At 41.6% G+C, this 26,707-nt stretch overlaps 5 protein-coding genes across 5 annotated transcripts; 3 read left to right on the forward strand and 2 right to left on the reverse strand.

Moving 5' to 3' along the window:
* Nucleotides 1-2,049: 2,049 nt before the first annotated feature.
* Nucleotides 2,050-7,112, reverse strand: EAF02_007988 (uncharacterized protein; the record flags this gene model as incomplete). Its single annotated transcript, XM_038904036.1, is given in 5 exon segments — nucleotides 2,050-6,315; nucleotides 6,327-6,618; nucleotides 6,641-6,908; nucleotides 6,942-7,046; nucleotides 7,076-7,112. The coding sequence occupies 5 exon segments, from the start codon at nucleotides 7,110-7,112 to the stop codon at nucleotides 2,050-2,052; spliced, it is 4,968 nt and encodes a 1,655-aa protein (XP_038756317.1).
* An 82-nt stretch (nucleotides 7,113-7,194) lies between these two features.
* EAF02_007989 (uncharacterized protein) lies at nucleotides 7,195-17,043 on the reverse strand (the record flags this gene model as incomplete). Its single annotated transcript, XM_038904037.1, has 11 exons — nucleotides 7,195-7,684; nucleotides 7,853-8,067; nucleotides 8,120-8,712; nucleotides 8,804-9,320; nucleotides 9,379-9,699; nucleotides 9,765-11,905; nucleotides 11,986-12,801; nucleotides 12,881-13,270; nucleotides 13,305-13,553; nucleotides 13,615-16,668; nucleotides 16,815-17,043. The coding sequence occupies 11 exons, from the start codon at nucleotides 17,041-17,043 to the stop codon at nucleotides 7,195-7,197; spliced, it is 9,015 nt and encodes a 3,004-aa protein (XP_038756318.1).
* A 129-nt stretch (nucleotides 17,044-17,172) lies between these two features.
* Nucleotides 17,173-18,465, forward strand: EAF02_007990 (uncharacterized protein). The gene is made up of 2 exons (XM_038904038.1): nucleotides 17,173-17,475; nucleotides 17,546-18,465. The coding sequence occupies exons 1-2, from the start codon at nucleotides 17,254-17,256 to the stop codon at nucleotides 17,864-17,866; spliced, it is 543 nt and encodes a 180-aa protein (XP_038756319.1). The 5' UTR covers nucleotides 17,173-17,253; the 3' UTR covers nucleotides 17,867-18,465.
* A 10-nt stretch (nucleotides 18,466-18,475) lies between these two features.
* On the forward strand, nucleotides 18,476-19,107 carry EAF02_007991 (uncharacterized protein). The gene is made up of 2 exons (XM_038904039.1): nucleotides 18,476-18,713; nucleotides 18,807-19,107. The coding sequence occupies exons 1-2, from the start codon at nucleotides 18,637-18,639 to the stop codon at nucleotides 19,060-19,062; spliced, it is 333 nt and encodes a 110-aa protein (XP_038756320.1). The 5' UTR covers nucleotides 18,476-18,636; the 3' UTR covers nucleotides 19,063-19,107.
* A 2,945-nt stretch (nucleotides 19,108-22,052) lies between these two features.
* EAF02_007992 (uncharacterized protein) lies at nucleotides 22,053-23,321 on the forward strand (the record flags this gene model as incomplete). Its single annotated transcript, XM_038904040.1, has 1 exon — nucleotides 22,053-23,321. The coding sequence occupies one exon, from the start codon at nucleotides 22,053-22,055 to the stop codon at nucleotides 23,319-23,321; it is 1,269 nt and encodes a 422-aa protein (XP_038756321.1).
* Nucleotides 23,322-26,707: the final 3,386 nt, after the last annotated feature.

Here is a 26,707-nt window from a genome sequence, read left to right on the forward strand (position 1 = left end):
TCTGCCTCAAAAAATAATGGAACGGATATATCCAATGAGTATATCAAAGATTGACTTTACTCTCAGGTATATTGCCTTCGGTATCTATAATCGTATTTATTAGATAAGCCAACTGCAAGCCAGAGATATTAAAAGAAAGTCTTATTTATATGCATCTTTATTGTTCAATTTATCTTTTTTATTATTCTCCTTTTTGTTGATAGGATTATTGCTACTCCTGTTGCAGCTCGATTTCTCCTCTCCTTAACAGGATATTTGCCTTATATAACAGAAAGGCAGACATTCTTTTTACTGTAAACTATAAAGAAGCATATCAGCAAAGCAAATGTAAAAGAAAAATAAACAATTCATTGTTATACACACATCCTCCTGTTATTTTAATTGTACTAGTAACAATTTATTCTTGCTGCTGTATTTTCTTAATGATATAGAAGGTATATTGATTATTATCAAGGAATACAAGAAAGTAAATAACCGGAAAAGATTAGAAAAGAGAGGGAAATTCGGGCAATCTATATGTTTCGAAGGCTTTGTGTTATTGTTAGGCTACAGAACGGTTTCCTCCATTTCCTATACGCTTTCCCGTTGCAAAAAAAGCAAAATTTGCGCATACACCTATTTATCACATTATGCTATAATGTAAACAATAATGTCTTATTGAGATCGCCAATACATCTACAAATTAGGTAATTGTAAAGCTTGAGGATAAGCTTTTTCGAAAAGGGGGGTAGTGTCACGGATCGCACCCAATCACAGTTGTAATCGCTCACATGCGTGCTTACGCACATACACGATCACATGTACATAACTAGTATATAGAAGCGCTTTACGAATGCTTTGCTCCCGATTCTGTAATTGTAGATTCTAAGGATAAATTGTACCCTGCTCTTGCAGTTCTTCTAAGGCAAAGTGTCACACGATCGCACAATCGAAGGTTTCATAGGATACACCACATACAGGTGAGAGTCATCGTATCCCTTTTTTCTAGGGCGTAAGGACTGGTCCTCATATATATTATATTATTATTATTATTATTATTATTATTATTATTATTATTATTATTATTATTATTATTATTATTATTATTATTATTATTATTATTATTATTATTATTATTATTATTATTATTATTATTATTATTATTATTATGATTATTATTATTATTATTATTATTATTATTATTATTATTATTATTATTATTATTATTATTATTATTATTATTATTATTATTATTATTATTATTATTATTATTATTATTGTTATTATTATTATTATTATTATTATTATTATTATTATTATTATTATTATTATTATTATTATTATTATTATTGTTATTATTGTTATTATTATAAAAAAGCTACGCAGCACAAACATAAGCAAAAATCCTGAATAGCATTAAAAATAATTATGGAGAGTGTTAGCAAGGCTGTTATTATTTTTAACCACAAAGGGCCAAGAAAAAGCTCGTATATTTGATTATAAAATAAATTGTTAAGTAGATTATTATTTAATCTAAATTTTTCTATATATAATATTTATTTTAATTATATTATAATATTATGTTAGATGGGAATAATAGAATATCTGTATTAGATGAGAATAGAATATTAAATAATAATTATAAATATTAGACAATGAATTTTAAAATCGAATCATAGTATATTAGATAAAGAAATCGTTTTAAATAAAAATGTCCGCATGATACGCTATACTTGTGATTAACAATATCATCCTGTTACGTTAATTATCATCGCTGGTTGATTGGACTAGTGTCCTGGAACGGGATCGTTGAGTATAATCTCATTATTACGCTGTTTGAGAAAAATATCAAGTATGTATGAATGAGTTGAAGGTTCAATTCAATGCGCAGCAGTTAGAAAATCAAATAGCTTTTCATTGCAATTTACAAAAAACCATATACAGACAGCTGAACCTCAAACTATTCACAAATCACCCAGCGAACTCCCTTGCTCCTGTCAACATGCCGAACCGCAAACAAGCATCAATACAAATGTACAGTCTAATATAGTATCTCTCCAAAACCATCTATCAACCACTACCAACAACCTCCCCAAACCACTGTCTCAATACTCCCGCCAACACACCTGGCAACTCTCCTACATCTCCGACTACAACATAATATCTGAATGGGAAAGTATCCAGATATCTCTCAATCTTCACTTCACTTCTTCCTGTCATCTCATTGTTCACAAACTTTGCTTCCTTGAGATCCAAAACACTTTCTCCCTTCTTCTTAGTTCTCACATCATCCACAATCACAAATACCATTAGTATTCTTTCCTCCTCCGCTTCTCTCAATAATCGTCTGATATTATCGTGTTCAGAAGAACTACAAACGCCATCTGAGATGATCAAAGAAATTTGCCAAAGATCCGCTGGAGATGATGATGCTTTTTGTCTAGCAGTGCGGAACAGATTGATACTCTCGCGAATGAGTCTTGTAATATCTGTTCGCGATTGCTCGAATCCGAAATTCTCGAAAATAACAGGTCCAGCCTCAGAACTAAAGGGCACATCGAATTCATGTGCCACCTTAACGTTCTCTCCAAATCCAACAACGCATATCTCGCCAACCTCAAGCATAGCGAGAGATCTTGAAATCATGACTAATGTCTCCATTGCGAGACTTCCGGAACCGGATTCTCCCATGGATTTGGAGTCGTCGACGGCGAGCATGATTTGGTAAGAACGTTTGGAGGGGATACTACGACGCATCCAAATCTTATCGCGCTTGAATGAAGAGGCAATGTAAGGAATGATCCGTTTGATGTTAAGACGTTTACCAGTACGGAAATCACCTCGCATTTTAGTTGCCAAGGTAGGAGCGAGGATTAATCGAAGTTGCTCAGTCAAGGAAAGGGAAAGTGGTCGCGTGATCGATTCGTAATGAGTCCATTGGGCCCGAGCTTCGGTTGCAGATCGAACAGAAACAGTAGTATTAGGATCAAGATGAGTGTTGTCGAGTTGTGTGTCAACTTCTTCGATATCTTCATCCATGTCCTCATTGGCTTGAGCGTGAGTATTGTCGTCCATATTTTCATCCATATTGTTATTGGCTTGATGGATAGAAGCTCCTGCTCGACCTTCATACGCGTTGGAGGGTTCCTTTGGTTCTGGAGTATCATCTTCGAGATCCATAACATCTTCATCAATGACATCTTTCTCAACTTCATCTGGCTGGAATATTTCTGGCATCTCTTGAGTTTCCGGATCGACAGCCATAGATTCATCAAGAGCATGAGCTTGTTCCTCTGTAGCAGTACCTAAGGCTTGAGTGTCCGCTTCAGCGTCTTCGTCTTGCAAATGTTGGAATTCATTGCTTTCTGTTCCCATATCAATGTTCTGATCTTGAGCTTGGTCTTGTTGCTCAGTAGGCTCTCTGATTTGGGATTGTTGACGATGCCATTTCTCGAGAGCATCTCCAAGCTTCTTAAATGGCTGCGCAGTAGGGCTATCTTCAGTATCATCTTGAGTGTTCTGTGGTGCATCACCTGCAGCTTGTCGACCCTTTTCACCATCTTCGGCAGCTGATTGTTTGTTCTCAGATGAGTCGCCACCTTGACCACCATCATCTCTTTGAGCCTTGCTATTGGAGTCGGCATTTTTATCGGCTTCATTATCGTCCTGATCCTCGCCAACGCCTTGAACATCACTTGGAACAGCGTTCTCGGTATCGGCTGTTGCTTCATCCTCGCGATCACGCAACAAACCTTCTTGATCTTCCGGTTGTTGTTCCTCTTCTGGTTCTTGATCCCCTTTCTCGCCGGCCTCTTCAGTCTTCTCCCCTTCTTCATTTTTCTCCTCATCCAAATCAATAATATCCATCTCATCGCCCATATCTTGATCTTCCTGGCCATCGGCATTTTCAGCATCCGCTTCTTCCTTTCCATCATTTGCAACTTCATCTGTTTCTTTGGCCTCGTCTTCCATATCTGGAAGATCATCCATCCCGTCATCCATCCCATCATCACTACCATCGCTCCCCTCTTTCTCTTCTCCATCCAATTGCATATCATCAGGTAAATCCAAAGCATCCCCTTCATCGGCATGTGGGTCATGCTTTTCTACATCGTCTTGTTGCTGAACCTCCTCGCTTTGCTCAGCTCCTGCCATCTCCTCCTCTTCTTCCCCATCATTACCCTCATCGCCCTCTCCAGATTCTTTGTTATTTTCTTGAGCCGCGACTTGTTCGTCTTTGGAAGCCTTTCCTTTGGATTCATCCCCTTCTTGATCTTTCTCAGCTTGCTCATTATCACCATCCCACATCTTCTCATCTACTGCGTTAGGATCCAAATCATCCACATCTCCAGCTTCCTCATCCATCTCATCACCATCTTTCTCTTCATCTCCCGAGCCATCCTCGTCTTCTTTCTCTTCAGCTTCTCCCATTTGACCTTCCATCTCGCCATCAGCCATATCAACCGCATCTTGTTCATCTTCAATTTCTCCTCTCTCTTCCTTGTTTGGTTCCTGAGCCAACTCATCAAGATCTTCATCTTCTCCAACATCTTTGCTTATATCCTCAGCACCTTCTCCATCGCCAAGTCCAGTACCCCCTTCCAATTTCTCGGTCTTGCCATCTTGCGCATCTTGTTTCTCTGATGGTGTACAGAAACCTTGTGATGCGATTTGTGTAAAAGTCTTGGCAAGAATGTATGAAGTCTTGCATGTTGAACGATGTAAAGTAGCGTATCGAGCAATGCTTTCTTCCAATGTGTTATAGTATTGTTGGATGATTGGAAGGGCAACTGCAAATATCGCACCAGCGCTTCGACTAACATTGTTATCTGCAAGATTGAGGCGTTGAAGGATAGCAAAAGACTGCCTGATTTGCCCAGCAACATTGTCACAGTGGAGAGCTTTGATGCTGTTTACGAGGGTAGTATCGCTCTTGATGAGCCAACCTTGATCTTCAGTTGACGTCGGCAGATCACCAATGCATTTGTGATATTTCTCCATGGCGGCTAAAATTGTGTTGCAAACAGTGGAAAGCTTCTGGTCGAGATCTTCCAGGAGAGCCTCTGTAGAAATAGCTGTAGCCGATGATGAATTGATGACAGTCCAAGGTAAGATCTGATCAAGAATGAATCCTAAGTCTGGACGCTGCTCGATGAGATTGCCCAAATCAATTGTTAGCTGCTCAGTGGCATCATTGATAGCCATCTCGAGCTCTAGGCGTTGAGTTGACACAATGCCAGATGGCAGAACAGACGACGAAGACCATCTGGTCCGAAGGTCAACGAGTATATATTTCCACGAGGACAAGCTTTCCACAACTGGCTTAGCATCAACCTTTCCAAGTTTTGCATGCGTGTTAATAAGCTCCAGTCCGACACTCAGGATATTCGGCAACCACTGCAGGACATTCTCATGATTAGAGATTGTGCTAGCTGTCTTGAGCTCATATGTTTCCGGAGCCCAAAGACCCTTCGCCATTTTGATGATATTTCGCAAGACCTTCATGTTTCTCATTGCATTTGAGAGACTGTTGCGTTGGTCCAAGAGAGCTTGCAACAGGCCTTCCAAGAATCCAGTACTTCTAGCTACCTCTGCGCCACTTAGATCGTCAGAATGTTGTCTTGATGCCTCTCTTGCTCTTGGAGCGAGCTCCACTGTCTTGTGAAAGTAGTACTCTAGATCTTGAGAGCCGTCTGGAGAGATATAATTCGTGTTTGCCAGAACGAGAGACAGTGAGTCTTGCTTGGCAAGTGCGTTGGCACCCAAGTTATATTTGATTCCCATTTGACGAAGATCTTTCAATGTATCTGCGAAAAGTTTGCGTTTTTGAGATTTAAGATGTTTAACAGTATCTTTGTTGTCTTCCGTAAGGATCGATGGGGTGGCCTTTTGTAACTCCGAAGTTGACGTGATGATGTTCTCGAGGAATGACTCAAGGTAGCTTGATCCATCCACTGAAGACGCAAGCAATTGACTTTTGTCTACCATCATACTGACGGTGTTAGACACATTGATAAATCTCTTGGGTTTCTGTGTCCAACTAGGAACCATGGAAGCACATAATGCGAGGGCAGATTGGTCGACAGTTGGAAATTGTGTTGGGGGGAGGTAGGTTATGCCGGCTTCATTGGCAGCGACTTCATCAGGGAGTCCTTGCTTGATAAGTGAGTCCATAGGTTGGCCAAGGAGTGCTCGATACTTTCGAACAATTTTGAAGAGCTTGTGATGAGACCTCTTGGCACTGTCGCGTAAAGCAACAATATTTGTGTCTTTCCAACTGCAAGAAGTAGCACATCGCGCATAGCTTTCTCTAGCGATACCCGGCCCCTCTTCAAGCTATCCTCTACTGACTTTTCGTACCTCGAATAAAGAGCGATGAAATTGGCCATAGCGCTCGCAATTATAGAAAGGTTTGGATAGTCCAATACTAGGAGATCAACGTGTTTCTCTAGTTGCTTCAATAACTTGAGACGTTGCACATATTGGCCCATTATAGCTGTTGAGAAATAGGTGCCAAGATCTTGTAGGAGCTTTTGAGCATAAGCTTTGAGTTCTTCAACAGACTCACATATTGTGAGTGGACCGGCAACGATTGTCTGGTACGCGACGAACCACCAGGATCTTGCAATCGTCGTCGCACTGTTTGTTTTCCATGTCAAACAATTTGGCCCATGTTGATAATTCGAGACGACGCCAATTTACTATTGTAGCAGTCAAATTGTCGTAAAGAGGGAGTGCAGAATTTGCACGACTGGCCCATCCGCCAAATTGCCATTCGTGCATGAAGCTATGAACTTTCTCTACCTTGGTGATGATCTTCGCAAGTGGCTCTGTGTGGCGAAATTGAAGCAATTCTTTACATGAAATCATGGACATCTTCAAGGGGTTGCATGTGTGCAATCTCATCCACAGCTTGGAGTTCTCTGAATCTTGTTTGCACTTGATGAATCAAACTGACTAACTTGCGAGTCTCCGGAAGATTTGCGTCGTGTAAAAATTGTAATTTTCCGGTACTGTGGCAGAAGAACTTAAAGCGTCAATCTTATCACTCAACAGCAATAGCGAGCCTGGAAGGATGATTTAATCCTATCCCGACCCCCAAATCCGGCGTCACTTCCATGGAGCTTGCCCATATGGGTAGAAATGTGCTTGATCAAGACATGATACTTTCAGATGGTAATGGCCCACCCAAGAAAATATTTTTGTGCACTCGAGCTAAGAGACAGCAATATCTCTGACATTTTGTTGCTGTGGTGTAGCAATTGACGCGCTTGAGTTCTCATCATATGAGGGGAAAAGCTCATTAAATTGTTCTTGGTCGATCTCGTCTTCGTCTTCAGCACTTCCGCGGAATCTGTACAAGCCCGACCTTGTTTCTCCTTCAAGTCTGTCGGCGTCAAGCTTCTTGGTCCATTGCTCGTAACATGAATGAATAGACGTAAAGAGTGATTCACGAGTTTTTGGATCTATGGAATCAACACTCTCGATTGTCGTAGTAGTAGCCATCAATGTCAAGTATTCTAATGGCTGACCAGATACGATCTCTTCATCGATAGACTTAGGGGTGCCCCCTAAGAATGGCGTTGCTTTACTTAGAGCCAAAGCTGCCTTGCTGTTATTTGATGGATCCTTCGATACGAGTGTCGCCATGTACAATCCTATTTGGAGACAGCGAAGAATGTTTATCACAGGTGTGGTAAGATCGCTATATGCATGGAAGCGTTCTGAAAGACGACGTATAATTTGAAGGACGTTATTCTGAATGAGTTTGATTTCGTTCAAGACATCTTGATCGTCATTTATCAAATATTGATAGATTTAGACGCAATAGCAGGTGAGGGTAGAACAACTTTCAAGAGGTTCTTGAATTCACCCTGAAGCTTGTCCAATTCGGAAACTGCTGGCCGATAAACTTGCTCTGATGCCTCTGGAGGGGCAACCAATTTCTACCATATCTGCTTCAAGAAGTTGGCAGCGGAGATTCGATTCTTGGCCAGAGAAGAGACGCTCGAATTTCTGCAGGGCATCGAGCTTATCTTGCAACTCCCGGATTACTTCTTCGTGCCTCTGTTGCTCGAGGCGCTGTCTCTTGTCGGGATCAAAATGCTCGATCGGGGACGTAAAGGGAAATGCAGCCCACAGCAAAATGGACCCACGCCAAAGCTGAATACTGCATATTGTCTCTAGGCGACTTAATCGCAGCTTCCATGGCGAAAACTGACTTTTCAATATCAGAATTGATATCTGTATTAATTAATGGCTGGCCATTGAAATGTTTTGCTTGGTGAGCGGAGACCGCTTCATAAAAGCCGTCTAGAGTGATTTTGTGCCAGGTTCCAGTAACATCCTGCGAAGCAAGACTTTCTTTTCTGTTCAGATAATCATTTGTGAGTTGCTCACTGTGTGCGCCAATAATTGTCGACGTGAGATGAGAAAGGACTTGATTGATAGCCACCAGTTGGCTGCTGGATATTATTGCACTAGATTTTGCAAGCTTTTCTGCCATGACAGGCAGCTCGGACTCGAGCAGCCTCAATGACTTGAGGTCAACTTCGCTGATGATATTCATTTGATGCAGGAAATCTGTCGAAAAGCTGTTTGCAATAGGCTGAAGGCCATGATCACCAGACCATAAATAGTCGATATTCTGTAGCAGCCATGAAGTTGTGCTTGATGTGTTCAGACGCATTTGTGATGTGATTGGATGATCGGCAAGAACGACGGTTTCGATGTCTACCATATCACTAGTTTTGATGATTGGATGCCAGAGCTGCAAGAACTTGAAATTGTCTCAGAGCTTCGAATTGGTCATGTAAAAACGGACGCGGACTATCCTCCTCACTGTCAACACTCTTCTCGAGGGTTTCAATCTCCGATGTCAAAGTTTGAATGAGAGCAGCTCCATCCACATCCGAGGATAAGAGAAGTTGATGTGCTTTCACGAGAGAAGTCATAATACCTCCAAGCTCAGCGACTGAGATTGATGCTTTCCATCGCAGAGCATCAAACCTCACAGCCAATTTCTCCATCTGATCTATGATTTGCATGACTTCAAATTTGGTGGGAACCATAGGCCGGAGTTGCTTCCAAAGCAACTCCATGCTTAGTCCCGTCGTCAACTTGAATCCGGAAGCGAAACTTGTTTGTAAATCCGAGACAAAGGTTGTGATTAGCGACTTCTGCTCATCAACCAGAGGGTTATTCTTGAGAAGTTCCTCCATGACTGTATTTCCGATTGCCAAATGGGACTGAAATGTCGCTTCTTCAAACGTTGAGGCAGTGACAAGATTGAATGTACTCCACCAATAGCGAATTAGAGAAGTGATAATTTGCTTTCGAAACTAGACTGGGGTTAGAAAGAGAGCAAGCAAGTACAATGATGTTTGTCTGAAAACTTACCTTGCAACTGTCATTTGCCTTAACGTGAATATTTAAATAAGAATTAATGGATTGAAGTGTATGCATCAAAAAGTGGGAGACTCGTAAGGTGGAGTCCTTTGCTACTGAAGCTACTCTGTCACTAACCATAGATCGTTGGAGGCGATTCATTTGGGAAGGCTTAAGGGTTTGAATGACAGATTCCTGTTCTTGATGGGCTTCTAATGCAGCTGCAATTTGAAGTTTATACTCCAGGCATGCTGCAATCCAATAAACCTGCGATTCATTGGAAGTGGATTGCAGTAATGGCACCAATGGCGAGTTTTGGAGAGGATGGATGATCTACATTTTTTAATTGCGCTATCAGTACATTGTTTAACTATGCAAGGGACTGCACGGTCACTAACCTGTGCGTCACTGAAGCCTGCGGGTAAGAAGGTCTTCTTCGCAACTTTATTTAATAACTCTCCCACAGCATTTCTTAATTCGCGGCTGTCTTCGGACTGGTATAACTGCATATATTGTCGAGATATTGTCGACAATCTTGTGGTAGGTATCCCCTGTTGCTCAAGACTTTGGGCCACGCTTTCAGCATATCTTGTAAGAAGAGGCAAATCGGACCAAGCCAAGTTTTCGAGTGCGATACGATTGATAAGATCTGCCTGGCTAAGATCTGAACATTGAAGGTCTAGAACTTTTGACACTTGGCGATATCTCTGAAGTGTGGCTTCTGGCAGAATAGAAAATTGAGTGCCGGTATTGGGGTCGTTCTCTGATAAGAGCGGCTCCAGGAATATCTCAACCGCACGATTTCTCATAGCACGCGACAGCTCCCCAAATCGAGGGTCCATTGTTAGGAAAATTCTAAAGTCGGCATGTGGTTTGACAATCTTTGGTTCTCCATCTGGTCCACAATGTTCATTGATACTAAGAAATCCATTCGGTTCAAGCAGCGAATTAAGTCTGTCCAATACGGAAGCTCTGCATAAATTAGCATTATCAAGCACTAACCATTTTCCTTGCTCCAATGCCTTGATCAAGATACCATCCACCCATTCAAACCTGGCATTCTCGACGGCCATAGAGCGACTTGCAAAAGTTTCGCACGTCTCTGCCAGTGCTCCAAATTCTGGTAACGAGCTTGCTTGTTCCAGCTGTCGAAGATGGATAGAAATCTCTTGGAAGGAGAAAGAGGAATTCATGGCATCCTTTCTCAAAACATCGAGAACTTTGATTGCATCTTCGGGAATCTGTTGGGGAATTGTGCTAAGTATACGACTTTCCATAAACTCAAGAAGTTCTTGTAAAAATTTGCTAGCGGCTCTTCGCGGATCGACTTGCTCAAATCCACCTACTAGATCCATGGTATCGATGTCTGCATTCAAGGGAAATACCGTGAGAGATTTACCACTAGCAGCAGCAACATGCTTAAGAAGTGTAGACTTTCCAGAGCCTGATGATCCTACTAAAATACAAGGTAGATTTTGTTGGACACATATGATTAGTGACTCCAACTCCGGAAGGCGATTAACAGGGTCAACTTGTGGAAATGCCGTGCGGTGGTAGAGTGCATGTCTTGGCATATGTGCTATTCCTACCTGATAGGCGGTCGAGCTCATGTTTTGATAGAATTGACGGAATGGTACATCTGAGCCAAACGCCTGCGCAAACACTCTATCCAGCTCTTCTCTGTCTCTGGTAGTTCTAAAACGCTGTCGAAATATTAAATTCAAAAAATCGGCTGGGCCTCGATTAGCAAGGAATGGAGCTGACGACGTCAACAAGTGCAACCATCGAAGGATATCTCGCAAATTAAACTCCCAAGGACCGCCTTGGGAGCCAAACTTCCGCTTGTGTACAATCTCGTCTTCTAGTCGGGTGACAAAATCGATGATGGTTGTGATTAATTCCTGTGGCATAGAAGGGAAATTATGCTGGCAAATTAGTTTCATATCATCATCTCTAAACACATCAGCATAGACAACAGTAAATCGATTAACAAAAGAACTGGGGAGACCCTTTCTGCCGCCACCTTGGTGATGAGGATTTTGAGCGGCAAAAACAGAGAAGTTCGGATGGCGCTTGAACGTCTGATCCAACTCTGAAATATAGACTTCTCCACGGTGATCAAGACAAGCATTCAAACCTTCGAGAACCGATTGAGAGGCAAGATTCATCTCGTCCAGAAGTACCCATTCTCCTCGTTGCATTGCTTGAAGGAATGGAGCATCGCGCCACGCGAAATGTCCGGCTTCGGCACCTTCAACAGGAACGTCTGATCCAAACAAATCCATCAGGTCGGTTTGCTCTGACAAATTGATACGCGTCAGGGGTCTATTGCAAGCACGTGCTAATGCTGCAATCAAGGTCGTCTTGCCAACACCAGGGCTACCTTCGATAAGTATGGGCTTTTGAACTTGGAGAGCACGAAGTACCCGCATGCCGTTGAGTTTCGTCGTAGGTGCATCGAAGGCAAACCCTGGATCGCTGTCAGAGCCAGCCAATTTTGGAGCATGGAAGCCGCCCATGGAGATGTGACTATCTTGGTCTTGAAATTGTATTGGTGTAAAGTATATGCATTGACATCATGGTTGAGTAAAGCGTCCAATTGATGGAGGCATTTTGCACGTTCCTCATGAATCGTTTCCGGATTAATTGCCAAGAGAGCAGCTGGATTTGCTCCAAGGGTATCAATATAAACCATAGCCGCACCATGAAGAACAGCGTAGTGGGGATTGGTAGTCGAGCATTCATTCATGAATTTGATCCATGCCAAGATATCACGAACAGATATTGAGGTCGAGGATGTAGATCGATATGTTTCACCAAACCATTCTGCAAACTTGACCATGGGCTCCGAGAATTGTTTCATCTTGGAATTTAACTTGGCTTCCACAATTTGAATGACATCTGCATGGTCTGATAAGGCTGGAACCCAGATTTCCGTAAATCTGTTTCGAAGAGCGGGTGATAATTCCCTCTTACCGTAATCACCTCCAGGGTTCATAGTCGCGAAAAATTGGAACCCGTCAGCAGCCTGGACGAACGAGTTTTCTACACCCTTCTCTGCCAGCAGAATTGTTCGATGTGACTCCAGAACGGAGTTTAATCTCTCTAACACTGAATCGTCTGCGAGGGATATTTCGTCAAGTAAAAAGAACTGTCCTTCTTTCAATGCTTGCACTAGACTTCCATCAGACCACTCAAAGAGTGCCTTGGCCTTAATTTGATTGAGTTGAATTCGCGATGACAGATCGATTGGTATCTGAGACAGGGTTGTTTCTGGAAGAGATTTATATGTAGCCCACAATGATTCGAAATTCTCAGAATCCGATTGACGTTGACCAACCCCATCCAACGACTGCAGAAGATCTTTTTTGAGCTGCTCCAAGACAGCGGCTCTGTTTCGCACTGGTCTTTGAGCTCCAATCAGATCTCCTGTCTCTGTATTTTGATGTGCGTTTACGATGTGAAGGGTCTTTCCAAATGCTTCAGCTAGCATCTGGCCATACTGTAGTCTTACCGCAACCGGTTTCACCCACAAGCAACACAGGCTCATTGTTTCGGAGAGCATGAGCAACTAATACATAAAGCCTGCGCATTGCCTGTGTCCAAACTACACCTTGCGAATTCGTGGCTGAATTGTAAGCTTTGATTTCTGCAAGATTGTTGCTGTAAAGATCATCTATATCAATATTGACCTTCATGACTTTCTCAATGATTTCCTTGACGGCTGCTCTCTCTTCCGAATTGCGAACACGTTCGGCAAGTAGCATGTACCCATTAGCGGCAAGCTGCTCCCTATTGTCAGCATCTCGTAGTGCCCATCGGAAAAGATCACGAAGGGTAGCGAAACTATCCTTCTGTTCGAAAAGTCGTGTAGACTGCCTGAGGCGTGAAAGCTCCTTGTATACTGCGACGATTCTTCGGCAATCTGATGGCGCAACCTTTTGACTTTCGTTTCTCAAGGATAAAATCGAGTTCGTCTTCTGGAATGTCATCAAAATGGAGCTCGAGAAAACGATTACGGAACGCCCGAGATAGAGTTTTACGACCACCATAAAGTCCTGGAGGATTCTGGGTTGCGAAGAGCATGAAGTTCTCATGGGGACGAACAATTTCCTGCGTTTCTGGAATGAGAAGTTCACGGTTGTCATCAAGAAGACGATTGAGTGCTTCCAAAACATCGGTAGGAGCTAAGTTGAGTTTCATCAAGAACAATCCAGTGGCCTTGACGAAGGGCCTGAACAAGCAAACCTTCTTGAAAGCGCAGCTTTCCATCCGAATCAGAGACATAAGTGCCCAAGTACTCTTGTAGATCAGTATGTTCGTGATTGTTGATTCTCACAAATTTGTTTCCGCTAAACTTAGCGAGATACTCGATCATACTAGTCTTTCCGGATGAAGTTGGACCTTGAATTAAAACTGGAAAGCGACGAGTTGAAGTTGCACGGACCAAGTTAAGCATGTTACGCTCGACAAATGGCGTGATAATGTAGTGAGGTTGCTCTTGAGGGGTCTCATAACCTTGAAGCATCCAATATTGACGATCTCTTTTCTTGTTCATGAATCGTACATATTGCTTTCCATCATCTGGGTGTTTTGGTGTTTGGGCCAAAAGAGCTTGTGGGTTGCCGTGGCTGTCTAACAAATGGTGCTCAATAAGTGGCATAAGCATTTTTTCGGATTCTCGATCAAGAAGAGTCAAGAACCCCATCGCAAACCCTTCGTAGAGCGCCCTTCGTAAGCCATAAGACGGAGCAATTTCGGTGACGTAGGAGAGAACACGTGTCAATGTTCGCAAACTGAAGTGCGGTACTTCATTTGCACCATCAACCAATCGCTTCTCTTCGGCGAGTCGTTTCGTGTTCATATAAAGACGTGCTACATCATGAGCAGCCCTTTCGTCATTGCTACTTGTCCCTTTGAGATATGCTTTGATGACAGCTAAGAGATCGTCAAGATTCTTGTCCGGACTATCGACATAAAGTTCAGTAAATCTAGAACGTAGTCCCATAGGAAGATCACGTTTTCCAACATCTGTTGCTGGATTCATGGCACCGAATATGCGGAAGTCTGGGTGTGCTTGGATCCGTTCTATTTCACCAGTTTCAGAAAGAAGAATTGAGGGAGAACCAGTACCACCGTGCAACAGGTCAGCTATACTCTCAAGGGTATCTGGAGATGCCAAGTTGACTTCATCAAGAAGTACCCACTCTCCATTGCGAGCTGCTTTGACAATGTTACCTTCGACGAATGAGAAAGCAAACCCTTTGGAGCCTGCAGACAACTGAATATCGAATTGGTCCAAGCTCTGCGAGAACCTTGACCAACGAGACTTCAATTTCAACAGTGACTGTAATTTTGACTCGGTCTTTCGTCTCTTTGTTGGTTGCTCAGAGATTATATGCATACTTGCTTCTTCTTTTTTGGCAAGCTCAGAAACGATTTTTTCAAACATTTTGGGAGCCTCACGCCACAATTTCGATGCCTTGCTCCATTGACTCTTTGCGACGCACTTTCCAAGTTGATCAATGTACTTCTGATTCTTTGTGGCAGAAATGCCTGTCGACGCAAAAAGATCGTCGAATTCATCTTTAAGTGGAATTGCAAGACTCCGGACATTCACAGGTTTGAATCCTCCGAGCAAATCACCGACCTCACTTTGTTGCGATAAGTTCACAGCAGTGAGTTTGAAACCCAACGAATCTGCAAGCTGCTGTACGACAGTAGTTTTACCAATACCTGTCTCTCCAACTAACAAGACTGGCTCTGCCATCCGGACCGCTACTCCGACTTGCTCGAGCAGTTTTTTGGCATGCGTTGTATTCGCAAAGGGACGGCTCTTTTTAGTAGGCTTCGTAACACGACTACTTCGTTTCTTAGACAATCGCACTCTACCAATCAAAAGCTCGCTATCGCCGTCATCGTAACGTGGAACATGGCCAGTGAGAGAATGTTCCATAGTCTGAGGATCAATGTGCATTTCCTCAGCAATGCATGAAACCACCGATCTCCGGGATTCCTCGGACTGTAGACTTCCTGCAAAGCAATCGGCGGCTTCTAAAAACATCTCATATTTGGTGCTGTCGGTTATAGGCTCGCTGCCGGTCTTGGATCCTGATGATGTAAGAACACTTGCTAGTCTTCTGCACCACTTCAGAAGATCCCGAGGACTTATTGGGCGGCCTATCGAAGTTCGAGTTTTGGATGCAAAAGAAGGCTTAATAGAGAGTGTGTAGAGCCTTTCGTAAACGCTGATAATTCCAGGCAAAAATTGGCGCAATATTGGGTAAGTACCTTCGACGATTTCTCGAAATTCGTCTCGATTTGGCATGTGAATAGGAACACGCTGCCACATTCGTGCTCCGAGCATGTGTAATGCTGGTGGAATCTCTCCGCCACTTACATTCAAAGAGGTTCGAATGCTCGCAAGAAGCTTAAAACCTGCCTTGGCCTTGATAGTTTCACCTCGACTTGGTATTAGAAGCTCGCCTCTCTCAACGAGTGGCAGTATTACGCTGATAACTTCATTGGGAGCGCGATCAAGATCCTCGATGAAAACCCAACGCCCTTCCTTAACAGCTGTAGTCAGAACACCTGCTCTCCACGTAAAAGATCCAGGTGTAGATCCTGTAGCGTACATGCCAATAAGCATTTTTGCATCAGTCTGCTCATTCAAATGAAGTGTAACCATGCTTGAATCCATCCCAAGTTCCCGTGCGAAGTCATTGACCAACGAAGTCTTTCCTGCACCGGCCAACCCGTGGAGTAAGATTGGCGATGAAGACATAAGGGCCTTGGCAAAGGATTGCCTGTTCTGCGAGGTTGTGGTTGTTGATATGAGTTTAGATGGCTGCGAAGGATTGCCGTTTGGCCGAGGTAAGAGTATATCTGAATATTGCACAACCAGTGGTGAAAACTCCTGTAATACCTTTTGAGATTGAAACATCTCTGTTTCAGTGCTCAAACCCAAAGCAGCATTTTTCAGCCGCTGTTCTTCGAAAATACTAAGGAATCCATAGTCCACCATTTCGCCGTCGAAGTCCCCCATTACTGCCATTGTATTTCCAACGAATTTCGCAACCATTGCCTCCAATCTATCGTCCGAGGCGAATTGAAGCTGGCAGAAGATTCTCACCGCAAGATACCGAACTGCTAAATCAGTATGTCCAAGAAGGCTCTGAATCGCGGAGCTTGAAACTGTCCCAGAGTAGGCCTGCTTATCGAAGTTGAGAAGTCTCCATGTTGCCAGCAGAATTCGTTGCAACGCAAGATCAGACAGACCGTTGCTCGTGGCGGTTGCGCCATCTCCCAGGCATATTATATTGCGAGAAGGGCCATTCTCTCTGTAGAAGGTGTGGTTTCGGAGAGATATTTTTCGAGAAAGGTGTTCAGGTGCGGTGCAAGGTATAGTATTCGTGAGAATGCTTCAATAACTTCATTTTTTTGGGTACCAGGATACGAATTGGCAACCCATCTTGCAGCCGAGTCGGCGATTAAGGTATTAAAATATGTGAATAATTTGAGTGTTTGTTTGGGCTTCAATGCAGATATGGCGAGAGTTTCGAGGAAGTGAGGGGATTGTTGGAGGTTAACGATTTCCAGAATTTCCTCTGGAAGGTCTGCTTGTAGTTTGCTTTCCATGGTTATATCAGGATTATTTCTATCCTGAATAGCCTCCATTTCGTTCAATCATAAAAATCGTGGGATATCAATTGTTTATTTCAATGCAACTATCTCGAACTTTTTTTCTTAATCGCAATCAACTTTTTTTGACAGTGCCGAGGTTTCACCGACGCGCTAGAAATTTAGCTCCACAATGCAGAAAGTCTACAAAGTCCTCATCAACAATCATAGATTGTATTATCATATCGCCTCTCATACCCACACACGATGTCATTATCCTGCCAGTCCGCAGCTCGCAGCTGCATACGATCTCTCCGATCATCCTCGTCCCTCCGCGTTTCCACAGCTTCTCTTACACAAAGAAGAAATCCTTCTGCGAGATGGGCATCAACAGAGGCAGCGTCAGCGAACCCAAAGATCTCCGGGATTGTGGACCAAATCAGCCAATTGACTTTATTAGAGACAGCTGATTTAGTTGCCAGCTTAAAGGTAAGGATATTCCGCCAAATATATGCGCCCGAGGAAGTTTTTCGCAGTTACTGATCAGCCTATTCTCTAGTCACGACTAAATATTCCCGATATGCCAATGGGGGGATTTTCTGCTGGTCCTGCCCAAGCCGCTGCACCAGTTGAGGAGGAAGATGCCGCACCAGTACAACAAGAGAAGACTTTGTTCAACCTGAAGTTGGCTTCGTTTGATGCGGGGGCAAAACCTAAGATCATCAAAGAGATCAAGAGCATGTTGGGATTAAGTTTGGTGGACAGTAAAAAGTTCGTCGAAAGTGCGCCAAAGATGATGAAGGAGGGTGTGCCAAAGGAGGAAGCCGAGAAAATTATTGCAACATTGAAGGAATTGGGAGCTGTTGTTAACATGGAATAAAAACCTCTACAAGAGGAATTGCATAAGCCGCGGGGTTCGAAGAAATTCGGCATGTATCAATAGAGATGTGTACAAAATCTACTTCTCATCCAGGCATACATAGAGAAACTCTATATAATCTGCTGCGGCAGGTTTTGGGACAGGGAGACTGTCTAGTCACCAGAGAGTCCTTTATGTCAACCCGATTTTTGTGAGGATGACACCGAAGTAGAATTCAGATCAAATCGAGTGCCCCGCACTTCAATGACTTCAATGAGTTTCCGTTAACTTTCAAAAAATCATTACGAATGTGGAAGCAGACATTCATGAAAATCTTGAACTGGAGCAGAAATCCTACTCATCTAATCGTTAACGAGTCTAATACAACCTACGCCCCGCTTCTACTTGTTTAAACATGGTTGCATTTCTAGCGAACGCCCAGATCAGCAAGTAGCTCCATGCTCCAAGAGTTCAGTGACACGAGGTGTAAGTAGAGTGCGTCAAGAAGTAAGTCTATCAAATGTCTATCAAATGTCTACAAAATGTCTCTCCGGAAATCCGCAATTACTGTCAAAATGTGAAATAGAAGATACGAGTACCACTCTACTGAGCACTGTGTACCATAACGAGCACTATATAAGCAGATAAATACCCATTCATAAAGAATCCTTCAAGCAGTTAAAAAGTTCAAATTGAACATACTAGAAAGCGTACTTTTCTCAAATAGCCAGCAATTCTTATTCTTACCTTGATCTTAACTTCCCTAGTATCAAAGCGGTTATTCTCTTTTTATGATGTGTTGCTTTGGTATGTCCAGTGGATCTCCTGCGCTCCACTCACGTCCTCCTGTTCCACCCCGGGTCATCGCGTAAGCCAACTTATCCTGAATCCGATCATATCACCCTCTTCAACTCGCTATCCACCATAGTTTGCCTACTAATATTCCTCTCATTTTCCATAGCATACTTCCCCCCACCTATCGCTCCAATTGGAACATTGCCAGCATGCCAGTTATTGTCGAACCATACATACACAGAACTATTGTGCCCACGCCGCATGGTATACACCTACCACATCAATCTTCGCATCACCCTTTACATCATGGCAATCCAGGATACCAAAGGGAACGAAGCTCGTCGCTTCATCGTGGGCTGAGGATACATCATGCAGAAGTATCTAGTGGACTTGGTCATGGATTGTTTAGGACACATCATTAAGGTGGGAAAAGGGGAAGAGTGGACAAGTCGCTTAAGATGTAAAAGCAGGTGGGGCTTTCACATTTATATCAAGATCAAAGTTCTTGTGATGAATCTACTCCTATACTTGATTTCCAACTTTTTAGTTGTTTACATCAAGGAGAATCAAAATCACATCTTGTACCAACGTCCATGAGGTTGAACTCAACATGCAGGCCAAATTCTGCATCTAACAATTTGATACCCAGTGAAGATGAACTTGTAAGCCATGAAGTATGTAAGGGAAGAACACAATGCATAAATCGAAAGCATAAAGAATCTCTAGCTTTCTTTCTCAGTCAGTTTTTCAAAGCCCAGGTGGTCCACAATTCCAAGTTATTTAAGCAACCTTGGAGTTGAATAATCCCATGAATCTTCCTAGAACAACTTCGAACCCAGAGAACTGCCACTTTCCTCCCACCGCCCTAGTTAGGTCCTAGCCGAGGACACAAATTTGATTCAATTTTTCTTGATCTTTTATATTTTTCAACAATCTTTTCCAAATTAATCCAGACAATTGATCTGCAATATCTGCAATATCTGCAATACCTCAACATTATGTGCTGCAATATTTTGCTAGCCTCAATAAGCATACCTTACCCAAAGTATTTTATTATGTTCTTACAAATCTTTTCATCCCAGGATAGTTTTCAAATCCCAGAACTTCGAACTTCTTTCAACCCTTCCAGAGCTTATTGATATGTTAGCTGAATCCAGGCTCTCTGTCGGCAATGTCATCGTAGCTGTCGATCTGAACCTCGATGATTACTGGAGGCCTTGGTGAAAGTGATAACTCCAATTGGAAGTTTGGAAAAGTCGTACACCAACTCTCACTTTGAAGGAATATAAAGAGACTAGAGCTCAGGGACATTGAGCGTGCAGAAAAGATCACATTACAAGAAGCTGCCTCTCCATTCAGATAACAATCAGCAAATTTTGGAACTGGATCAGAGAGTGCCAGCTTCATTTGTTGAATGTGATATCACTTCGAGCGCGAGATACATTTAAACAAGGACTATAAAAGCTACATACCAGAGTGATAGTGATGTCAGATTTGAAGCCGATCTAATTGCTGGTCAATCGGCATCAACATAGCTATTTATCAGGACAAGACAAATGTGAGTGATATAAAGCATCCAGGAGGTTACGTAAGATACTAATCTGTCCCAAGTCTGGAGCAACGTCTAGCGAAAAACGCGCTCAGCCTCACGATATTAATCCTTGCGCGTCGAATCAATTTATACTTTGTGAGTATGCGGCGGGTACCAGAATGTATCCTTGTGCATCTAAAGGCTTTGTATGGCCCAAACGATGTATTACCACATTCAAAGCTAGGCGGTGGTCTTGTCATGATTAACAGATACATCTTGGATACTACTATGGGGATATATATAACCGCAATGATTAGCCTTGAATTGTAACACAATCCAGTGTCGATTATCGAGGATCTTCAAATGGTTTTAAAGGTTCATGGAGTGACAACACATACGAGATCAAATGGGCGGTCAGCAGCCTATTCATCTTTTGGATGCTGTTGGCTGACATATCCGTTTTTACCGAGAGCTTGTATGATGGAAAGAGGTAAGAAACTGCCCACGGAACTGTTATTTCATATACTCATTCGAAAAGGCGTTTGTCTCGGTGCTAGAAACTCACCTTCTCGATATCATCTGAGCGATCAACGTCAAGAATGATGGTTTCGTCAACAAAGACTTCGCTAATGCGCAACACATTCGATTCAAGGATGACGAGGAGTTATATTCCCTCCGGAGTAGTGACTTAAATTGACTCCGATTTTCAAAAGAGGTAGAGATCGAAAGTTCTCAGTGCGTTTTCAAGTTGAAATTCAATGAGTGCTATCAGGATGGAAACATCATGGTAGGAAATCGCGACGCTGTTGTTAACATGAGTCTTATGCTGACTTCAATAGATTATCAGGATTGTATAAGCGCTCATATCATTGCGAAATCGATCTTAGAACTCTCGTAAAGAGCATGACCCAGCGCCTGTCGCCAATGCCTAACATGAACGAAGTGGGCTTATGGATATTCTTGGATTGAAGTTTCCATTTGCTCTTGCAAGCTTTACAAGATCTTGTCGACATTGTCCACCCAAAATTCAGCTTCCTTAACAATATACAAGCAGAAAACCCACAAGTCCATTGACAAACAACTTGCTGCAAACCTGTCACTGCTAATGCTTTCTCTGGAACATTGGAGGAGGACATACACAGAAAGCAATCCACCAAAATAGGCCCTTTGAAGTCTTGAGGCAAGAAACATATCACAATTACCTTCTGTGACCTAATACAACACCGAAATAAAGTTGAACAATATTGCATGATAAGGTTATCATCAATTCTGTTTGTATGATTAATAGGCAGTCAGCCATCTACAAAGAAATTTGAATGGAGTTGTCCTTGAAGAAAAACAAAAAAGATACCACGATCAACACCAGCCGAGCCCCTGAGAGGAGTTTTTATCAATAGAAATCAATATCCCAACTTCAAATGGTCGTAAAAAGACTCTATTTATCTGAAAGGTTACAGTGGTTTAATCCAAGGACACAACTTGTGCCAGAAATTTCGAGATGTGAACAATTCATATGTTCTCGAGGCCGCAAGGCACAGAAATGGTCGCCCTGCCGATGTCAAAAATACAAACCACTAGCTCCCATCACCAGATAAAAGTTCTTATCCTGGTTACATGGGATGAAGTGAGGATTACAAGCGACTTCAGATTTCAGTTTACCAAAGATAATTCCCATTGATAAACTCAGACTAAGATCTTAATTTTTTCAACGAAGAAAATTCTCGATTGAAAGTACCACCACGACCACTCGATCTCATAGTCAATTTTTAAAGAGCCTCCTCTATTTCCATAACTCTTTCTCCATACCAACTTGGTCCAGAGATATTTTACAGCGGAAATACATCGCAGAGAGTCTGTGGAAGGAAGCCACAGCTGGTCAATATGGATTCAATTGATACTAGGAGAGACCCGACAACTCACATGGTAGAGGTCAATTTCGAGTCGCACGCTGAAGCCGAGACTCTCGACGTCTCGCATGTAAAATTGAGCAACACATACCCGGAGCCAGGATCAACTGGCATATCACCACGCTTAACCTTCGGTGTGGAATTGGAGATCGCTGTTGGTACTTTAAGGGACATATGCCAAAACCCAACACCAAGAGATGGCCGTATAGTCTACGGGGTTGGTCGTTCTGCCAACTCACCTCCGTTGCAGTATGATCCAAGACCAGCAAACTTTGGCGAGAGTTCCCTCGCAGAACGCTCGTATAGAGCTAAGGGCCGTTTTTGTGTGTATGAAAATATTACACAAACCCTTAACTGCGCTGGGTTCCCAGCTATACATATGGAGGATGCAGAATATCAGAAAGATGGATATACTACTGAAATGACCAGCAAGTGGATCATCGGGACTGACATCAGTATTGACCTCCCAGATGAGTCAATCTACGACTACCATAAGCTCGAGATCAAATCTCCAGTTTATTACTTCAGCGAGGAAGCGCTAAGCGATGTTAAACGGGTTTGGGAGATCATCGTCTCCACTTATAAAGTCGTCACAAACGAATCGATGGGCTTGCATGTTCATGTCGGCAACGGAGTTGATGCTTTCGACGGCGATACTTTAAGGAATTTGTGGGGCATTCTCTGGACTACAGAGAAATGGATCGAGACTATTCACCCTCCGCATCGCAGAGTCAATTCATTCTGCCAAAGCTTCCATCGCTGTTCCAATTCGGGACGCGAGATCGGAGAACAATCTCTCAAAGACCCAGGAGAAGAGGTACTCGAATGGATCTTAACCAGGACGCCTCCAACAGTGCGCGAATTCCTCGACACTATCTGCATGCAAAGCGGGGCTTACAACTTTGTCAATTTACAACCAAGTCAAAACGTCGGAAGTATCAAGCGTACGATTGAGTTTCGCCAGCATGTGGCAACGCTCGACACAGAACGAATCACACAATGGATCAGGGTATGCGTAGGACTAGTCAAAGCATCCGTAACTGCAAATCCCTCAGTACTGGATCCATATCTGCGACTCTTGATTCAGACAAAGAAAGAAAAGCTTCGTGTATGGGACATTTTTAAAGAGCTTGGGCTTGAGAGTTCAGGAGTTTATTACAAGGCTCGGATGTTAAGAGAGAGACCGGTGGGAATCGTAGTCAAGGAATTGTGGAAGAAGACGACGAGATTTGTCAAAAGATAAGCAGTCTCTTTCTCATAAGATATTTGGAGCCTCATACTATACCCTGAAATAATCCATTCTATTTCAAGCATTCAATTTTCAGTTTTCGAATCAGCCTTTAATCGTGTCCTGAGATACTCAACTCCACTTCCAACTTTCGGCATACGATATCCCATAGAATCCCAAATAATACAATGGAATTCTCAGCTTTGTTTCAGGCATTCGAAGTTAGTTACAAACTTCCTTTCGAAAAGCTGACTGCCAATCTTCGTACACCATCATTTCAGTCTTCGATACTCTGAATCGCATTCGGACATTCAGCTTACAGCATTCTAAGGTACCTGAATCAGTCTCCAAGTCTTTAGACGATCTTTGACCATTCAAAATTCATACTCAGACTGATGCAGAATGCAAGGAAGCCATGGGCTGGGGGTTAGGATTCAATAGTAGTTTGTAGGTGTCGGGATATCGATCATGTGATCTAAAGAGGGCACTGTATTGCATTAGTGTATGCACTAGCGTTAGCACTTTTATTATATTAATTACTAGCTTTCTATAGATAATAATGATTAAGAATGAATACAACTATAATAGATTAAAGTACTTTATATTTATCAATCAAGTTGATATCAATATTAATTAGTGATATCACAAATTAGGGCCTTGGATTCTACTAAAAGCATTAGGTGTTTTGAGGTAGTTTTTAAGATTGATAGAAATTCTGAAAAGACTACAAAGAAGATATTATTGTACTTAGTATAGTGCGCTATCTCTTTTTGTTGTGCTAAAGAATATGCTCTGGATAATTATATCAGGAAGATATATTCAAGAAGATCGATTTTATCAATTGTAACGAATCGAGCTTACATTTATTACATATTTATCTTTATATTATATATCATATAAAATAATCCACAAACCTTTATCTAAATATCTTTATAAATACTCTCTCATAAACACTCATATCTACAACCTCCAAAATACCTACAAACTTCGGAATATCCTCACATATCACTATATCGAATAGCAACAACGCTATCAACCCGATTACTCTTAAAGCTATCAACAAAAACCTATACACAAAGAAGGAAGAAAAGTACTGCAAGGAGTGATTAAGTTTATTAAAAGAATAACAGACTAATAATAAGATTATTGATTTTAATATTAAGGAGTTTACTAAATATATTAAATTCAAATACAAACAATATAACTATAAGGATATCAACAATAATAAGCTCGCCAAGGTCTTTTATTGTTGGAAATCACATGTGTAGCATGTGTGTGACACATACATACCACTATAAAACTCCTTTTTCGGATTTCTCGGATATATAGATCCGATATATATATTTCAATATATTACTCCTTATGTGTAATTTACTGTTTATTTCTGATAGGTTATAAGCGTTGTATCATTATAAGCTTTATTTTATATCTTTGTATTTCCTGAGTCTCGAGTTCTCATTTCCTTATAGCTATCTTTATTTTTGATATTATGACAAGTAAGATTATTGTTGATATAGTTCAAACAAAATGGGGAATACTAGTTATTTTTAATGGTTATAATTGGATAGACTTTTATGAAACTATTTGAATTGTTATAATAATAGTATTTGTGTTGTTTTTGTGTATGGGGAAAAGTATAAGATCAGTAAGCGGTCGAGCCGATATTGCTGAATGGGATAGAAAAGCAGGAATTGTATTCTGTATTATCAATTCCTGTATTATTTCTATGTATTGTTTTCAATTTATGTATATAATCGATGTAGAAGATATTGTAGGAATCTAGGCAAAACTTTTAATGTTTAATAATAATGTGAATCTTTAATATGTTCAGAATCTCTGGCAATAGTTTATTTACGAGCAATTCGATTTTAAAATAGAGATGATTCAATTCTTTTTCGATTGATTCTTCGACTATCAATATAAATTATCTGTAATAATACAACCTTTATTCGAAATAGAGGTTTATTTTTATTTTTTGAATATACTGCTAGATATAAAAGTCTGATAAATATAGTAAAACTTTATTGTCACGGGGTGGAACCACGTGACATGTTGATCCTATCGGATAGGACCGAAACGAGCGCTTGCGCCGGTGCGCAAGGGAGCTAGGGCCCGATCGGGCTAGCTCGCTATGAAAACTCTGTATATCTTCAACTTAGAAGATCCTGTATTGTAGCTCTTCGAGCTACATCTTAATCTTCAATCTGAATCTATTATCTGAACTAATATAACTTTGCTAAATTAGGGTAAAGTTACTAAAGCCCTATTTCTATTTACCTGCCCTATGATATTATATAGCTTCTACCTATTAATATATCATTCTTATGATATCTGCTCCGCACCCGTCTGGCCAGCCTAGGGATACCTTCGAATTCGGTATTTCTGTAGCTGAGGATCCCCAGGTCTGATACTAGTATCTCCAGTCGGTATTTGTGTACTATGCTGAGCTAGAGGAAACCAAACGATTGCTTGAATATGAGATATCCGAAATGCTAATCTGGGAATGTATTCAAGTTGCCCTGTAGGAACAAATCGCTACTCAGAATGCCCGTTTGCTGGATCGCTTTGTAGAATCTGTACCTATTGCCTTTGCCTATACCAAAACTGTATCACCCGAGATGCCTACTGATTCTACTCCCAAACCTGCTATCCTCGTTTCAACTATTCGATTGAATGAGTATATTCTAGATCCGAAAGAATTCGATGGTACCTGCTCTGATCTGCAAAGATTTGTTTAATAAATATATGGAAAATTGAATACAAATAATAATAGATTCCCGATCGCTTTAGCCTACTTGATTTATACTGCTGAAAGACTTATTGGAAAAGTATATAAACTTATATTACTTAAGATTTTTTATAAGACCCCCCAATTCGCTAACTATACTACACTCCTTAAATATCTCGAAAACGCTTTTGGAGATCCCGATCGTATCTAAAATACATAAAACAAATTATACCTATTAAAGTAAAAGCACCTCGATTTTAATACCTTTTTTATAGAATTCCAAAGACTTGCTTTGGAAGGAAAGATATCCGACAATACTTTGACTTCATTCCTATTTCAAAAAATCTCCTATGAATTATAAGATATATTGTTATACAACTTTGCCCCGACCTGTGAATTCCGTCCATACACCAATCACTTGCAACAACTTGATAACCAATTTTGTCAATACCAACAACAAGTCCATCATATCCGCCCTGTTATTTTCAACAACCCTTCCCGAAAGATAATTCTTGCTCTGTTTGTACAACCTAATAGCCCGAAACCTATCCTTGAAGACCTAATAGACTTAAGCTCTGGAAAAAAGGAATATATGCTTAGGAAAACTAATTCACACCGAGATTGTAGTGAATACTATTACTACAATTCTGCCGATTACCTAATACGAAACTGC

This window comes from Botrytis sinoallii, assembly GCF_014898435.1.
Source record: "Botrytis sinoallii strain Bc 23 chromosome Unknown BSIN_014, whole genome shotgun sequence".
In the NCBI taxonomy this organism is placed as follows: domain Eukaryota; kingdom Fungi; phylum Ascomycota; class Leotiomycetes; order Helotiales; family Sclerotiniaceae; genus Botrytis; species Botrytis sinoallii.